The sequence below is a fragment of the Pongo abelii genome, chromosome 1, assembly GCF_028885655.2.
Source record: "Pongo abelii isolate AG06213 chromosome 1, NHGRI_mPonAbe1-v2.0_pri, whole genome shotgun sequence".
Taxonomy (NCBI): domain Eukaryota; kingdom Metazoa; phylum Chordata; class Mammalia; order Primates; family Hominidae; genus Pongo; species Pongo abelii.
In genome coordinates, this window is record NC_071985.2 from 50,887,975 (window position 1) to 50,905,720 (window position 17,746).

Below are 17,746 nucleotides of genomic sequence, written 5' to 3' on the forward strand. Positions count from 1 at the left end.
TTTACATGTTTATAAGCCCTAGATGTTAACAAATGTGCCAAGTAAATGTGCTTGCTAGAATAAAGATAGAAATATTGTAGGCTAAAAAGTTCATACCTTGCTTTTTACCATTTATGGAAAGAAGCATTAAAACATAACTTACGAGCACTTTTAGTTGTAAAATTACACGTTGCAGCAGTTCCATTACGTTGCACTTTTGCAATGATGTAGGCATGTAATGATAAATCATATTTCGTATAAGGTTTCAAATTTTGCAAATCATATTCCGTCAGGTTTTTATCCAGAATGAGGCATTTTTTTTCTGAGGAAAAATGTGAAAAAAAATTAGTAAGTCATTAAAAGTCAGTACTACCACGTACCTAATTTGGTCTCTACATCATAATGTTCCAAGTGGACTCCAAACTATTGAGTGATTGAAAAATAAGTACATCCTTGATACTCAAAAGTACCTACAATTATCAGCCAGTGTATTGAACAAACTCAATTATCATTGGCAAAATTAAATATTGAAAAATTATGGTTTTATATCATTAATTTGGTACCTAAAATATGTAATAAGTTCAGACTCATTTGTGAAGATGATCTCTTTTGTTTCTGAGAAAACACAGCCCGCAGTGTATACTGTAAGTCTTGAGCTGATTGTTTCAGAATGATTCTTTTTTAGAAAACCTTTTCTGATATGTAACCTCCAAACTTTGAACATTGGTATTAGCTACTGTTTTGAATGTTAGATGCAGAATCCATTTGATCATCAGTCATTAGGTTGATTTTATCATAGTAATTTGGACACTACAGTAATTAACGGGAGCTGTGAGAATGAGGGAGTTTCATGCTGGAAGTGGAATTCAGCTGTTCATTGAAAGGTAAGTGGAACTGAATACATGTAAGGGAGAAAAGAAAACATTACAAACGAAAGAAGGAATGTTTTTGAGTTTAAGGACAAACCTGATCAGGACAACAGCTCTGGCTGGGGAGGCATATGAGAGGTAGGACAGTGTCTAAGTGTGTTTTCACACTCAGGCAGAAGACTTAGCACTTGTTAAGTAAAAATATCATCAGCTGCTGCTATTTTAGAGTAGCCAAGTGACATCAGGAAAGAGGATGATTAGAGTGGCAACATGTTTCTGGATAGCAGCTACAGTAATAATAATATCAATAATGATTTTAAAAAATAATAACTCACTGTATGTGCCAAGCACTGTTTCAAGGGGTATACATGAAATAATTAATTTAACCATCACTGCAACTATTAGTTGGTACTCAGTATCATCTGATTTTACAGATGACAAAACTGAGCCACAGAGAGATTAAGCAATTTGTTCTGTTTTTGTTTTTTTCTTAAAAAAGTAAAAGGCATTACACAAAATAATTTCCAGCAACATCATGGTGGTCTTGAAAGGTGCCTATTGCTTTCAGTAACTTTTGAAAAATAATCCTTTAAATCCAATAAAGCACAAAAGATCTCTTCCCCAATTCCCCAATTACCAAGAAGCTTCATTGTCACTTGCCATCATTAAGTTAATGAGATGAAACTGCAGTTCTCCAAAATATCTTATGCTAAAAATGTGAGGAAAAATAAACAAACACACTTTGGGAGACGGAGGCGGGCGGATCGGATCACGAGATCAGGAGATCCAGACTATCCTGGCTAACACAGTGAAACCCCGTCTCTACTAAAAATACAAAAAAATTAGCCGGGCGTGGTGGCGGGCGCCTGTAGTCCCAGCTACTAGGGAGGCTGAGGCAGGAGAATGGCGTGAACCCGGGAGGCGGAGCTAGCAGTGAGCCGAGATCGCATCACTGCACTCCAGCCTGGACAACAGAGCGAGACTCCCTCTCAAATAAACAAACAAACAAACAAAAACAAGAGCAGAAAGGAAACAGATCAAGCTACTGAACTTGAACATCTATCACATTTTCTGTTAACCTCAGTTTCATCATATGAACTATGAAGATATGCATGCACATCTCCACTGAGTTATTAAAATAGTTGATAAAATCTTTAAATAATACATAATAAAAAATACCTGCTAAACGAATAAAACTAAATTAATGTCAACTGCATTTTTTCTCCTCTTTTAATCTCTTTCTTTTAGAGACACTGAAAAAGTTAAATTGTGAAGTAATGAAGTGAAATTTAATATCTGATTAAAAAGTAATACAAACTGCAAATTTCATAGACTTTCTTCCTGTGGATTTTTAATAGTAATTTTATTTAAAATGGTGAGAGAAGTTAAATTGCCTTAATGATACTATAATCCTATCAACTCTCTTTGCCTTAGGTAACATGGGAGAGGAGAGAGGTATATGTTTGAGATGAAGGAGAAAACAAAAGCAGAGCATGCTGTTTAGAGTAGAGCTGGCTCCAAAGAGTCCTTTATGCAGTGTCAGGGCATGGTCCAAAGCTGCATTCAGTCACCAATTGGCAGCTTTGGAGAAAAGAAAACACACAGCCTGATATCATCTAGCCTCCCCTTCTCAGCCATTCAATCCCGTTTAAGTGTTCTATGTGGACAGCTGTTAAATTTGGGTAACACTATTTAGTTGCCCAATAAGAAGGACCCATGCTAGTTGCCGTAATGAGTTGCTACTAACTCATTACATCCTTTTTACCCTAATTATGCAAATACAGTGGAAATACAGTTTTTTTTAAAAAAAAACTGTGTAAAAATATAAAAGAGCCATAAACGCATAAAATGTCTGCCATATACTCTGACATCGACAATACTCTCTAGTAGAGAGAGTGTAGACATTGAAGAATGCAGCAAGGGATAGTGAATAGAAGATTCAGAGAAGAGAAAAAAACGAACAATGTGTTTTCATAGAAGCTACACAAAGTGTTTGTAAAAGAGGTGTCCAATGAGGCAGACAGTACCTCTGCTGTTTTATCTTCCTGGAATTTCCATTTTTCCTTCCCCATAGACTTAACTTTTAAATTTACCATAACCTCAAATATATAGTATATATTTCTTTTCCTTGGCCTTTGAGTGTTAATTTGAAAACTACATGCATATTTAACTTTGCTTTAGTAGTCTGATTATTAAGACCTAAAGACACTAGCAAAAAAAAGACCATTAAAATATAAAATAACACAATGAAGAAAAATAGTCTTTCACTTTTCAAGTTTTGAAGTGTATGTCTGGTTCCTTCCCCACAGCACAGAGTGACAGAATTCTATAAGAGGTTCACTTCACTCCTATTTTAACCTATAGATAAAAGAATAGAGAAACAGCTATCCCAGGCATTGAGGCTGCTCTGAGATACTCCACTGATGTTATTTTCTACAAATATTTTAGATCCTTTAAATTGTCCAGAAGATATTTGTTCTCTTAAATAGCATCTCATTTGAACATTTCATGAGTGAACTAATCATAGTACGTTTCTTTCTTCTTCTTTTTTTTTTAATTGCATTACTTCTGCAGAAGTCTAATTCTAAACTTAGAACTATGCTCCCAAGATTACACCAAACTGGCCTCAGTGGCTACATGGGCCCATGTTCATTTTTATACACCCAACATTTTGTCTGTATTATTAGCTGAAACAAGTTTTACAAGGGGTTTGCTTGTTTGTTGGTTTGTTTAGGAGGATGAATGATGAGTTCAAAGTGAGTCAAATCACTTACATAATACTTGCAAGACAGAAATGAGTATTGTCATCCAGAGGTTTTCTGTCTCTAGGCTTTGGAGCACAAAGATTTAAACTAAGACCAAGAAGGACAAGCAAATATTTAGAATATTCTGGATTTTAGTCATTTCTGGGGCTGGAAAGCTTTGAATGAGTGGAAGCAATTCTAAGATCAGGGAGTATACTATGCCTATCCAGTCTCTAAGCAGAGAACTTTGTGGCTCACTGGCTCAATAAAAATTTCTAGTACTTTCAAATTCTTGATTTCTCTTTTCTGATGAAATTAAATTCTACACAAATTACCTGTCTTGTTTACATAACAGAGGGTAAAATTATTAAATGATCTTTGAGGGGGATTCCAGGTAATTACTCCTTGATGTGCAGCTTCACTTTTACAAACAATATTCTGAGGCTTTCCTGGAGCTGTTAAAAGAATAAGAATGTTATGTAATATGAAAAATGAGACATGGATAAAGCATTCTTCATGTTATAAGCATGCATTATTGATAACCATATTTTGACAAATGATGAATTCAAAATAAAATTTAAAGAAATACATCTGGGCTTATTTAATTTGTTTTAGAGTAAAGTCCTTTAACAAAGTAAATGTCACACCAGATTGGCATTGTGAAACCTAAGCATTCCACTGACTTGAAGATATCTGAGAACCCCCTCTTCCTTTCATATACATTATTCATATATATTCTTGCCCAGATACTGCCTAAAAATCCTGGGATTTGTAGGTTTTGCTGTGCTGAAAATCTGACATTCATAGCACTAATAAATTCAGCAGTCATTGAGTAGCACTTGTCATTGCTTCCAGTAACTAGTCATTTGAAACTGAGAAAAACTGATAAATGTTTAAATAAAATGTATGAAGTAAAATTTACATTAAAATGTACACATTCGAGATATAGTTTAACGAGTTTTTAACAAATGTATACGTACATAACCAACACCACAATCAAGGTAAAGAAAATTTCTGTGATCCCAAAATGTCCTTCTGTGGCACCTCCCAGTCCACTCAGCTCATTTGACCAGACTCACGTGTCTTCTGATCAACTTTCTGTTACTACAGATTAAATATCTTTTTACCCATTGCATGTAAATAAAATTAAACAAACAGTAAGTACTTTTTCACACCTAACATATTGCACTCAATGTAATTTTCTGAAGATTCATTCACTTAGTTGCATGTGTCATAGTTAGATTTTTAAAAAATTATCGGTAGTTATTGTAAAGATACACCACGCTTTACCTATGATTCAACAGTGAATACACATTTGGGCTGTTTCCAGGTTTTGGCTACTATGAATGAATCTGCTTTGTCATGCTTCCTCTTTGATAAATACCTGGAGTGAAATTCCTGGGTCATGGCTGCACATCCTGACCAATAGTAGTATCCGTCTTTTTAAGTTTAGCCATTTTAATGGATGTATAGTATTATCATCTCAGTGTTGTTTTCATTTGTATTTCTCAGATAACTAATGATGTTGAGCATCACTTAATGTGCTTATTAACCACTTGTATATCCTCTTTTGTGAAGCGTATATTAAAAATGTTTGTCCATTTTCAATTGAGCTGTTTTATTCCTTATTTTGCAGCTGAAAGAGCTCTCTGTATATTCTGGAAAAACTGTTGTTGAAAAAATTAATTTTGATTTTTTACAAACTATTTATTGCTCTTTTATTTCCTTAGTGGCCTCATCCGAAGAGCAGGAATGTTCAATTTTGATGCACTCCAATTCATCAAAAAATTTTTATGTTTCTTGCTTTTGTGCCCTAGGTAATCTTTGCTAAAGGTACACATTTTCTCCTATGTCTTTGATTAGAATTTTCATAATTATAGCTTTAGTATTTAGGTCTGGAATCCATTTTGAATTAATTTTTGTGTTTGTTGAGAGGTGAGAACTGATGTTCATTTTTTTTCTACAGAGATACCAGGATCATTATTTGAAAAGACTATTTTTCCCCCACTGAAAACATTTTGTGCTGTTTTCAAATATAAAACATAGTTTTCTGGGATTTCTATTTTGTTGCATTGATTATAAAGAATGTAATAATTGTGGTACTTATAAAAATATATTAAAATTTTCTAGTTATGCTGAGGATATAGTTTTTACATAGTTTTATTTGCTCTTCTTGTAGCTATATATTATTTTGGAGGAGTATGAGGAGACAAGGATTTAGGCAGCCTCTTTAGTCTTCGACTATCCTTTTTACATAAAACTTAGAATCACGGGCCGGGCGCAGTGGCTCACGCCTGTAATTCCAGCACTTTGGGAGGCCAAGGTGGGTGGATTGAGGTCAGGAGATTGAGACCATCTTGGCTAACATGGTGAAACCTCGTCTCTACTAAAAATACAGAAAATCAGCAGGGCGTGGTGGCACGCACCTGTAGTCCCAGCTACTTGGGAGGCTGAGGCAGGAGAATTGCTTGAACCCAGGAGTCAGAGGTTGCAGTGAGCTGAGATCATGCCACTGCACTCCAGCCTGGGCAACAGAGCGAGACTCCATCTCAAAATCAAAACAAAACAAAATTTAGAATTACATTAATAAGTTATGTCAAAAATTTCTCAATATTATCATTAATAAACAAATTCAGTAATGTGACAGATTGCAAGATCAATACAGAAAAATCAATTGTACTTTTGTACATTAGTAACAAATCTGAAAATGTGATTAAGAAGACAACAGCATTATAACCAGGAATAAACTTAAACTAGAAATAAATTTAACAGAAGAATTATAAGACTAATGCACTGAAAACTACAAAACATTTTGAAAATGAATTAAAGAAGACCTAAATTAATGGAAAGATGTCTTGTGTTCATGAACTGGAAGACTAACATGGTTAAGATGGCAATATTTCCCAAATTGATCTACAGATTCAATGCAATCCCTGAAAGAATCCCAGATGGCTTCTTTATAAAAATTGAAAAGCTGATCCTAAAATTCATACAGAATTCCAAGTTCCCTTAGATATTCTAAACAATCTTGAGGAAAAGTAACAGTTTGGGGGAACTTACAGTTTCCAATTTCAAAATTTACTACAAAGCAGCAGTAATCAACAGTGTAAGCATGACATATAAATCAATAAAATAAAACTGAAAGTTCAGAAATAAACCCATCATTATGGTCAACTAATTTTTGATTAGAATGGCAAGACTATTCAATGGCTGAATAAATAGTATTTTAAGCAAATGGCGCTAGAAAAATTAGATGGCCATATGCAACAAAATGAAATTAGACTGTTACCTCACACCACATACAAATATTAACTCAAAGTGGGTAACAGAGCTAAATTTAAGAGCTAATGCTATAAAATTTTTAGAACAAAACATATGGATAAATCTGCATGACTTGGCAATGGACTTTTATATATGACACCAAAAACATAAGCAAAAGAAGTAAAAATAGATAAATTGAGCTTCATCGAAATAAAAAGCATATGCTTAAAAAGTATCAAAAACAGCAAAAAGACAATTCATTTCCTATGATTCTCAAATAATTATAAGAACATGAAAAGGGAAGCAATTTTATATATAAATGCAAGTAACATACTCACTCCCAAAATCTGTTTTAATAATTTTACTTGTGTTAGTATACTTGTGGTTATTATAGAGTATTTCTGAGTCACACTTATACTCATGTTCGGGTTCAAGGTTTTCTAATTTAATTTCTTTCTTATTAAATGTTGTATTACCTGAAATAAAGAAATACTTCAAATGAATATATCGATGCAATATTTCACGCACACATTTATTTTCTAATTTCACATTTATAATTCTCTATTTAATATTTATCAGATTGAAACATCTGTGGAAATTACCAAAATAATAAAAAATCCTAAAAATAATTTTTACATTCAACTTTTATGAAAATACAGGCTGAATTTCCCTTATTCAAAATTCCTGGCACCAGAAGTGTTTTGGATTTAGTTTTTTTTTTCAGATTTTGGAATATTTGCATACAGATGATACAATATCTTGGGAATAGGACACAAGTTCAAATGCAAAATTCATTTATGTTTCATATATACCTCATATACATAGCTTGAGGTCATTTATTTTTCTCTGGGGATGCTGACTAAATTCTGTGTTGTGTTTCTGCATTTTGACTATGACCAGTCACTTTAGGTCACCTGTAAAATTTTTCATTTGTTTGAGCCTCATTATGTTGGCACTCAAAAAGTACTGGATTCTGAGAACATTTTGGATTCTGGATTTTCAGATTAGGGATGCTCAATCTGTATATAGCAACTATAACTTAAAGTTGAGATTGCACCTCACCTAGTCTTTATCTAATAGATTGTCTAGAGAGAACATTTTATCATTGGTCTGTCTTATGCTTGCTCTTCCTTTCCTTGTCTGCTTGCCTGATGGCCATGAATCTATACTATGATGATTAGGTGATAATTACACCCAGCGCAATGCTCCATCCTCTATGTGTGTAGCTGTGGATATGCGTGCATGCACATGCATACCTGAGCACATCTGTCTGTCATGCCAGCTATGGCCTGGCAGATGGCTTTAAGTCAAAGGGTGGGAGAGTTCACCTCATTAAATTCAAATGCCCTTTAAAAATACTATCTCAATTATTAGTTGCCTCAATTCAAATCCAAACATATCCCTAGATGCACTTGCTGTTCTTTTTCTGCTTTCTTCTTATTTAAGTGTTCTTGAACTTGTGTATGAATTTTGTTGATGCAGGATGGAAAAAGTAAACTCTTGAACCATACAATCTTGTATTTGTTTTCCTTACTTCATAACAGAGTTTGTGTATTATCATTTCCTTATAACACCCTTCTTTCATGATCTCTTCAACAATGCCTGTGTATAACAATTGCCAAGAAAATTATTGTAAATTAATTGACTTTCAATTTTTAGATATTTATTTTTCATGAGAAGTATTCATTTATTTTGTGAATTTGTTTGAGTTGTATAGATAATTTAATTATTTGACTCTAAATATACCACAGACCAAGAAAAAGACAAGAAAGAAAAAAGACAAACAGAGTGAGAACAAGAGAGGCAGGGAGGAAGAGAGAAAGGGCAGAGAGTAAAATTAAATAATATCTAGAACAACATTGTGCCACAAAAAAAAATTCTCTGGTCAATGTTATATTCTTACCACATTGAAATCTGTAGGTAATATTACGTGGATCACAAGTAAAGTTTTTAATATTTTTCCATTTTAAGCAAATAGTAGTATTTGCTTTTTCATCTTGTGTACAATCAAGTAACTGAAACTTTTCAACGTCTGCCGAGAAGATACAGAAATAAACTTGATTAGTATTTCATAATGTGTATCCCAAGCCCTCATTCATTCCTAACATCTCAGTTAAAGCCACTGAAATTATGCTAATGACATAGAATTTGGCAAGGATTGAGATTGCTATGGGAAAAGTCTAATAACTCTAGGGATTTGGTGTTTTTTTATTATTTACTTTATTATTTTTAGCACCATATAGTTTGGTAGCGTTTCATTTATAAGTTATACCACGTTAAAAAATAAAATGCAAGGAAACATATTGATAAAATTGTAGCTTTCACACATTTTAAAAAACACTCATTCCATTTTGTATTTTTGTTTATATCTTAAGTTTTTTGTTTACTCTTTACTTACTTTTAATTGAATGATTATTCTAAAGTGTATCGGGAGTTTCCCTCTTGGGAAATGCATTTTTAAGTATTGTCATCTTCTGTGTTTAATTGGTAATTTATCTCAGTAATATTTATGGAAAATGAATAAATTAAATGGATTTTATTTTCAAAATACATTTGATGTTAACGTATTTAAATGTTAATAAATTTATTAATAGTCTTGAATTATTAAATGATATAACTTTTTTTTAAATTACACAGCTCTGGAATCCCTTTTCCAGAATGCATTTAGCTAAGAGATGCTTCCCTGGAGTCTACCCGACACCTGTCACCCCCTCCTCTTTCCGAGCAGTAGCTTAGCTGACAAAACCAGCTTGATCTCACTAACATGACCATAACCTTCCTTTAGATGAATGTATTTTGGTTCTTCCCATACACATCAAATCCTTTATGTTTCTCCCTAATATATTTCAGATAAATTTGTACTTAAAAGAATAAATATGTGTACATATATAATTAATGACTTCATTTAAGTAGAGGAGAATAAAGAAAGCTTGTAGACAATCACTTAGCAGGATAAATTATATTTAGTGCACATGAACATCTCCCTGTTAAATAAGTAAAAGTGGTGATTAATGGATGTAAACAGGAGGCTTATTTGACTCTATCATTTTTACTTGGTTAAGAAAGCAGAAAGTTCACCCACTTGTTTCCAAGGGATTTCCTTTCCCTCAGCCCTGTTCTCTCACCAAACCAGTTCCTGTGACCACTGGAGAACACCACATACGAAAGTGTACTGTTTTTACAAATTTATTAAAAGAAATAAATTGATATTTACCTGGTGGCACAACTAACTTTAATTTCCTATAAGGAGCAGTACATGAATTATGAAATATGGAAAGAGATATTTGTTCACATTCTTTAAGGTTATGCAGCTCATTGTTTATGCAATTATTTTTTTCACATTCCACAGTCTCATTAACATTTAGCTTTGCCATAAATAATTTAGTTTCCTTGTTATATAGGTAATCCACAGGGATGTTTGCATATTTTTCACCTAAAAGAAAATGGAACATTGAGTGTTATCTTATTTTTCCAGAACAAACAAAACTACATTAATGCAAATGCCAAAATATCAAATCTACTAACCAAATATCCCCAAAAAACATGAAAAAGAAAAAACACATCAGGTGCCTCCATATCATTTTTTTCGTAATTCTCTGTGCTTTACTGCCCTATCAAGGACCCCAGCTTGTAAATTTATATTTGGATGATTACCAGATGAGTGTCTGTCTTCCTAGCTGGACTTGGAACTTCCATGAGAGCAAAGTCTAGTCTATTTTTATTATCACTGTAAATATAGGAGTATGCGTAATATTTATCATTAATGGGAACTCACTAGTTACTTGTTGACTTGATGCACAAATAAATGATGCATCTGAGAAATTTATTCTTGCTTTATAATTTTCTTGTTTCCTAAAATGTAGTTATTAACCCACTGTTTCTTCATATACATGGAGCATTAATTACTCAGAGACCAGAAGCCCTCATTCATTCCTTAACTTGGGTAAAATTATGATTGATAATATACCTCCAAAGCACCTTTGTTTAGTGTCAACAATTTCTGCTGACTGATAAAAATATCTTTACAACAAATATAAATTTATTCATTCGTTTTTATTCAACAAAAATTACTAAGCCCTTGTCATGTGTAAGACATGGTCACCAATACTAGGAATTCAAAGGCAAGTTAGATATAATCAGCTTTTAGAAATGTATAATCCAATGTGGAGGCAGACACACCCATGAATTGCAGGAGACATACAAACCTCTAAAATAAGATTATGCAGGAAATAATGTGGCACTAGAAAGGGAGAGATCTGTTCCATTTGGAGGTATAGGACAGGATTTCCAGAGAAGGTGACTTAGTTTGTGTTTTAAAATATGAGCAGGAAATAGAAAAATAGACATGGGGTTTGGGGGATGAGGTTGGAGCAGAATTCCAATTGTAGAGGAAGAGCAGGAGTGGCCACAGAGGCAGGAAGGAACAGTATGTGTTTAGAAATCTGTAAGCGGGCCGGGCGTGGTGGCTCATGCCTGTAATCCTAGCATTTGGAAGGCCGAGGCAGGTTGATCACCTGAGGTCAGGAGTTCAAGACCAGCATGGGCAACATGGTGAATCTCCATCTCTACTAAAAATACAAAAATCAGCTGGGCTCGGTGGCATGTGCCTGTAGTCCCAGCTACTTGGGAGGCTGAGGCAGGAGAATCACTTGAACCCAGGAGGCAGAGGTTGCAGTGAGCTGAGATTGTACCACCGCACTCCAGCCCGGGCAACAGAGTGAGAAAAAAAAAAAAAGAAAGAAAGAAAGAAAGAACTAAGGAATGAAAGAAAGAAAGGGAAGAAAACAGTAAGTGGTTCCATATTACTTAAGTGAAGAACATAAGGAGGCAACAATGCAAGAGGCAAGGAAGAGAGGTGAATGACAACCTGATTACAAGAGATCATATTAATTAAACAGACATATGAAGGACACTCTTTACACTAAATGTATGGAAAGCTACTGAAGGCAGTAACTCCAGTGGTGAGACTTAGAAATGAATGGAGGAATAACCCCTGACCATGAAGAACCACTTTGCTTCAACTGAGAATCAAGGAAGAAAATGAGAAAGAAAAAAAAAAAAAAGAGACAAACCGTTTTCAAGTATCTGCTTTGAGCCAGCCCCCAACAAGCAAGACAGAAAGAGAGAGAAAAAGAGAGATTTTTCTTCTTGATAAGCTTTGAAGGTATTATCCACATTTTATATTTATCATCACACTGAATCCTTGTCCCCCTCCCCTTCACCAACAAACTTGCTGTCATTCCATTTTTTTTTTTCAAATACCTAAATTAAATTAAGTGGCTTTACCAAAGTTGTCTAACTGGAAAATTTAGTTTTCAACTTTTATTTTGGATTCCAGGGTTATATGTGCAAGTTTGTTACAAAGGTATATTGCATGATGCTGAGGTTTGCAGTAAAATTGAATTCGACGCCCAGGAAGTAGGCACAGTTCCCAGTATAGGTAGTTTCCCAACCCTTGCCTTCCTCCCTCCATCATCGCTCTTGTATTTCCCAGTGTCTATCATTCCCAACTCTATGTCCATGTGTAGCTAGTAATTTTTCACTAATTTGAGACTAGTCATTGGTGAGAAATTAGAGCCAGTGAGTTTAGCTTGCTAGTGGGTCCTGAAAGCTTGGAATAAAGAAAGATGTAATTAAAGTGCTATTCCAAAGTGAGGTGTGCTGATTCTAAGTAAATAAACTTACCACATGTTGGCTTAGATGGAGTAGTAGCTGTAACGGAGAAAAAAAAAATATAAATTATTAAAATTTTGCTTTAGAATATCTACCATGTCATTTTTGGGAAAGCTGATTTACAGTACTTCTACTTCATAAAGTCTATCTAGTTAGATTTAACAGAATATGAAGGATTTGCCTAGTACAGGTTTTAATTTCAAAACTTAAAGCATTATAAAGGAATGAGCTAATTCTATAAACTTTTTCATAAATATACCCAATAAATACAATTAACAATATTAAGACTTTTAGGTACACATCTAATTGCAGTATGGCAACATGGCTGAAGAGTCACACATCCAAAAATATTTTAAAGGTCTTCATTTTTTGATTAATCTCAATGTCAATTTATATAATTATGACCCCCATAGTACGAAGTTTATACTTTTCATTTATATAAAAAAAAAGTCAGAGAAAATGCAAAGACTGCTTCATTCTCTAGATTAACTTTTGTAAGCTCTTTGCACATCTACTAGATCCAGGGTAACAAATTTCTCTCTCAACAAATTTAGTAGTATCTTGTGTGAGTGTAGGCATTTAAGTTGAATAATTGGGAGAACATGTGCTTTGTGTAAGCTAAGAGATCTCTGCTCATCTTGATTTTGGGTTGGAAGAATTTGAGAAGAATTGTAGGCTTGCAAGCTCTGATCAGCTTACTTGCTGATTCACAGATACCACCATTGCTATAGCCATTCCTCAATGCCTCTTTCCTTTATCTCCACGCCCTCTCACTGCTTAACTGGAACTGTGCAATCAGCTGTCTGATGCTCACCACTTGCAACGGACAGCCCCTTTGATGGGCTTGTTCTTTTCCTTACTAAGACCTAAACCCCCGTGAGAAAAAGTTCTAGTAGATTTGGTTGTTTCTCACACATGTTTTCTGATGGATTATGACAGTAACAATTACATCCTGATCTCATCAGCTGTTGCACTGCTAAGCAGAGAAATGTCTTCCTGCTGTTCCATTACCCTCAGGATTCAAACACTTAATGCAACTTAAAGAAAGGAGCCCGAGGTAGAGTGGGTGGAAGGCCCTTGTGAGAGCACATCACCAGGCACATGGGGATGGTGTGGCTGCCTGACTGAGGGTAATATCACCTATTGTTGTGGTTGAAATGACAGCGCTTCCAGAAGGGCTCAGAGTGGTTGTTTCAGAGGCACTAAGGTAGGTATCTGCAAGAAAATGAACAGAAGAATAAAAGTTAATGAGTTTGTTATATTAAAAGGTGAAAGAAAAACTCTTTAGCAAAGATAATTTCCTAATGGCATCTTTGCTCTAGGAGTCCTCGTTTGATTTGACGTTCGCTTGTTTTTAAAATAATAAAGTGAATCAAAGATGTATTTCAAGTCATTTAAACTAAACATTGTATAAATTGAGGGAAAACTATTCATTCCTTGATATAATTCTTAGTTGATGATGTGCAATCTTCCTCAAACTATTCATTTCCCTTTCATTCACGGCTTTCCATACTTGGATTCCAATAAGGGTCACAATTACTCTTTTAAAATATTTATTACATACCAGATTTTTACATATTCAGTCATCACGTTAATATTTTGAAAGGAGTGTTACTATGTCCATTTTTACAGAAAGCAAATCCGATATGCAGAAAGTATTAGTAATTTGCCCTGTAATCAGCTACGAAGTTGAAGAAACTGGATTTGATCCCAGAGCTATATGACATTAAGGCCTATTATTGATTCTTCTTTGCCATGGACTTTTATAATATTAATAATAAAATAAAATACGCCCAGAAAAAGCTTACTGGCAAGTTTCTTTTGCATAATTTGGTGTTGATACGTGAACATTTGTAAAATGGGAAACCTGCAAATAATATTTGGCACAAAATAAAAGAGCTTCATTAAAGTTTTGAGTTTCCACTTCATTATCTATAACTGAAGACACCTAGAGCAGCATAGTCAGACCTGAGGTGTTCGCTGTGATGGTGGTGTTGGAGGTGCGTGCAGGTAAGGCAGCAGAGCTGTGGCGTGCAAGGCTGAGGGTGGTTGTTAATGGGGAAACTGGGTCTGTAGGAAAGGTGCTGGCTGTACTCCTCTCTCCTGGGACATCTGCAATCAGAAGGGCCATCAGTACTGTCACTTGTGTCTGTCACGCAAGGGCAATAGGCAGATAGCCAACATAAACACAATTACTAAAGTTAAGGCAGAGAAACAAACCTTCAAGCACTTCTGCGATACCACGACACATGCATTCTACAGAACTGTACCAAAAATACCAGGGCTTATGGGAAAGATGCGTTTAGGGGCGGACAACTGGAAACCTATGCAGCTTCATAATCAGAGCACAACTTAAAAAAATATATCATTTGGACAGCCCAAGAAGCCTAAGACTCTGGGCTGCAGGCTGCCTTAGGCAATATAAAAAATGCATCAAAGCAGTAGAGACTGGTGCTGTCTTAGTGGTGCTGAGACCGTGTAGACAGAGGTAGAGCTCTGAGTGTAAAAGGTTGGCACAGGAGGAAGTGCAACTTGATACATGCTGAGAGCCTTGCAGGCACACACCTCTCTGGGGAGGGATCCCTGGGTGCAGGTGCTCAGTTTTAATTTTCTTAAAATAGAGCTGAATGGGATCCTGCCTGGGCCACAGCATGAGCTCAAAGGTTTTCTTTCTCTTCCTTTCCAGCTGAAGGTTACAATTCTACTTTCACAATTCAGGCTTCCCTGGCCAGGAAAAATCAGATTGCCTTGAAATCCAACAAATTCCACATTACAGTGGCATCATTCTCTTATTTTCCAATCACATAGTTGCTAATTGGTATAGAATCTAGTGTTGTAGCCAAAGAAACTGCACATTGTACTAGGTTAGAACTTTCCATTGTCAGGCTTCAAATTACCTAATGTATTTTACATCTTTGCCCAACATCACATCCAGAATTACAGCACAGGCAATCAATGTATATTCATTTGGTGCCTACTAGATGACTAGCACTACACTAGTTGCCATGGAAAAAGCAAAAGAAATATGAACTGCCCTCTATTCAAGAGCTTGTTGGGTTATTTTCTGTCAAGATCCCTCGGGTCATCAGTTCAATGATGTGAGATTACTCTCACATTTGCAGGCAGAGTCTGTATTTCTGCAGTAATACATGCATGCACATTCTGAACATGGCTTTGATTTGAGCATGTGGGTGTCTACCAATTACAAATGCAGTACAGTCTATAATTTCACACATACATTCCATTAGAATTGAAAATGCATCTTCCAAATAATTGAGCATGGGTTCTCAGCTCAGTCTTCAAAAGCCACCACGAAATTTAACTAAACCATAGAATAGAATAAACAACATAAACATGAGGTTTTCCACTCTGGATCCCCAGAGGAGGGCTCCAGCAGAATATGTAGAAGAGTGAGGAAAGCTCATTTATTCATCCTTTAAAAAACTCATTCAAACATAGAACTGGCCCTCTGCAGAGTTTTGAAAGCAGCTTTTTTCCACCTTCTTTTCCACACTCCTCTCACTCACTTGTTCTGTTCTCCCCTCTCTAGCAGACCCTGCTCCCAAGCTGTATTGAGGCTTCCACTCTCAACCTCCCGAAACTCCCTACCTTCCCTCCTCCTCACTTGAAAACTTCGTTTCCCTTGTTATGTAGGTACTCTCAGTGGTGGTTATGGGCGGCATTTACAATTTTAGTTAGGTTGATTAATCCTAATAGATTTTTAATCAGTGGAATTAGCCACTTTGAGAGGAAGAATTCCTTGATCAGGACAGAGCAGACTAGTCTGTGTGACAACTAGCCCCCAGGGGTCAGTCCCCTTTTGTTGTTTTATAGTTTCTGCCCCTCCACTATTTCTGGATCTGTGGGTTTGCTAAAAGCTCCAAATATTTTTATTGTGGTTCCCATGGCGGCCGGACTAGGTGGAATGAGGCAGGTGAGGGCAGCTCTTCTCCCACTTGTTTAAAGAGTGTGGATTGCTTGGAATGATTTTTATGCCAAGGGCACAGTTTTAATACTGAAAAATAATAATTATTCTATTTGATGTGTTTGATTCCTACCTAAAGCAAGACCATGTTCCTGCCAGCTACATAGGTCTACCATTTATATCTTTAACTTTCAAGCACTCAGATCACTGAAATTACATATGAGACTGTGTGGATTTGTGATCTGACAAAAGACATACTTGTTTTTCTTGCATATAAAAGGGCACCACGAAGTGATTTGGACACTAATTTTGAAAAGAAAAGGGAGGAAATATTCTGCATTGTTGTTATAAACACAGAGATGCCATCCTGAAAGATTCTTAATGTTTGAATGGGAAATAAACCCATTCCTTTCTTTTTTTTTCTCATTATTTAAATAACAGTTTCATTGTGGTTACAATTTCTCACTGCCCTTCATTGATAATAGGAATCACTCTTTACCCTTTTGTTTGTTGGTACAAAGTCTTTAAGTAAAGATTTATGCATATTATTTCTTACTTCTAACAAAAAGTTTTCCCTGTAGAATGATAATTGCCTAAAATATATAAAAAATAGACTATCCTGAATAATGCTTCCTCCTGAGCAGATTTTTGCTTTAGTCTCACAATTCTCACTATTATTTCATCTCTATTAAAAGGACATTTGTTCTGTTGTTTCATATTCCTAAGAGTGACTGAAATTCCAAATTCATCAACTAGCAATAGCTGCACGTTGAATAAGTGGTTAGATTTCCTCACACCATTCTTAAATACAGGTAGTCGTCATGTACTTTTCATATTTGCACAAGTCTGAAGGACCCGCAAACCTGAGATAGCATTGCTGCCTGGGGTAGGGTTGAGTTTTGCATTGGCGGCGGAGCCGCTGAATGTCTGCGTGTCAGTTCCAGCAGAGGGCGTCTGCGAGTCTGCGTGCGTGGGAAGGTGAGGCGTCTGTACTGATGAAACACCTAAGGTAGGAAAGTGAGATCATTACATCAATCTTCCCCCACTGGAGATGAATAATTTACTAAGAGGTTATAAGGAGCAAATTGCGATTATAGTTTACTAAACTGTGAAGTGACTGAATCTGTTAAAATGTGTCTGTCAGTATTTAAATTTGCTTGGCTGGAAAGTGACAGGCACCTGAGTCCTCTATTTACATCGCCTTGGGAGGTTTCCTGAGCTGGATGCAGCCATAGAGAATTCGTGTTTCCAGGTGGCTTTACTGACTTTCACATCACTGTGAGCTTTCTGAATTC

General features: G+C 35.5%; 1 protein-coding gene across 6 annotated transcripts in view; it reads right to left on the reverse strand.

Annotated features, from left to right (window-relative positions):
• The window catches only part of PTPRC (protein tyrosine phosphatase receptor type C), a 119,496-nt gene that overhangs the window by 40,236 nt on the left and 61,514 nt on the right, over positions 1–17,746 (reverse strand). For 2 of the 6 annotated variants that reach the window (XM_054523657.2, XM_024256457.3), the window contains 9 exons: positions 17,315–17,455; positions 14,495–14,638; positions 13,667–13,741; positions 12,539–12,565; positions 10,068–10,286; positions 8,757–8,885; positions 7,192–7,329; positions 3,928–4,047; positions 143–301 (listed from right to left, as the gene is read on the reverse strand). In XM_054523657.2, the coding sequence (XP_054379632.1) occupies positions 143–301; positions 3,928–4,047; positions 7,192–7,329; positions 8,757–8,885; positions 10,068–10,286; positions 12,539–12,565; positions 13,667–13,741; positions 14,495–14,638; positions 17,315–17,455 (1,152 nt within the window). The remainder of the gene's footprint in view (positions 1–142; positions 302–3,927; positions 4,048–7,191; positions 7,330–8,756; positions 8,886–10,067; positions 10,287–12,538; positions 12,566–13,666; positions 13,742–14,494; positions 14,639–17,314; positions 17,456–17,746) is intronic. The other 4 variants (XM_063726037.1, XM_054523651.2, XM_054523642.2 and 1 more) reach the window with 3 other exon arrangements.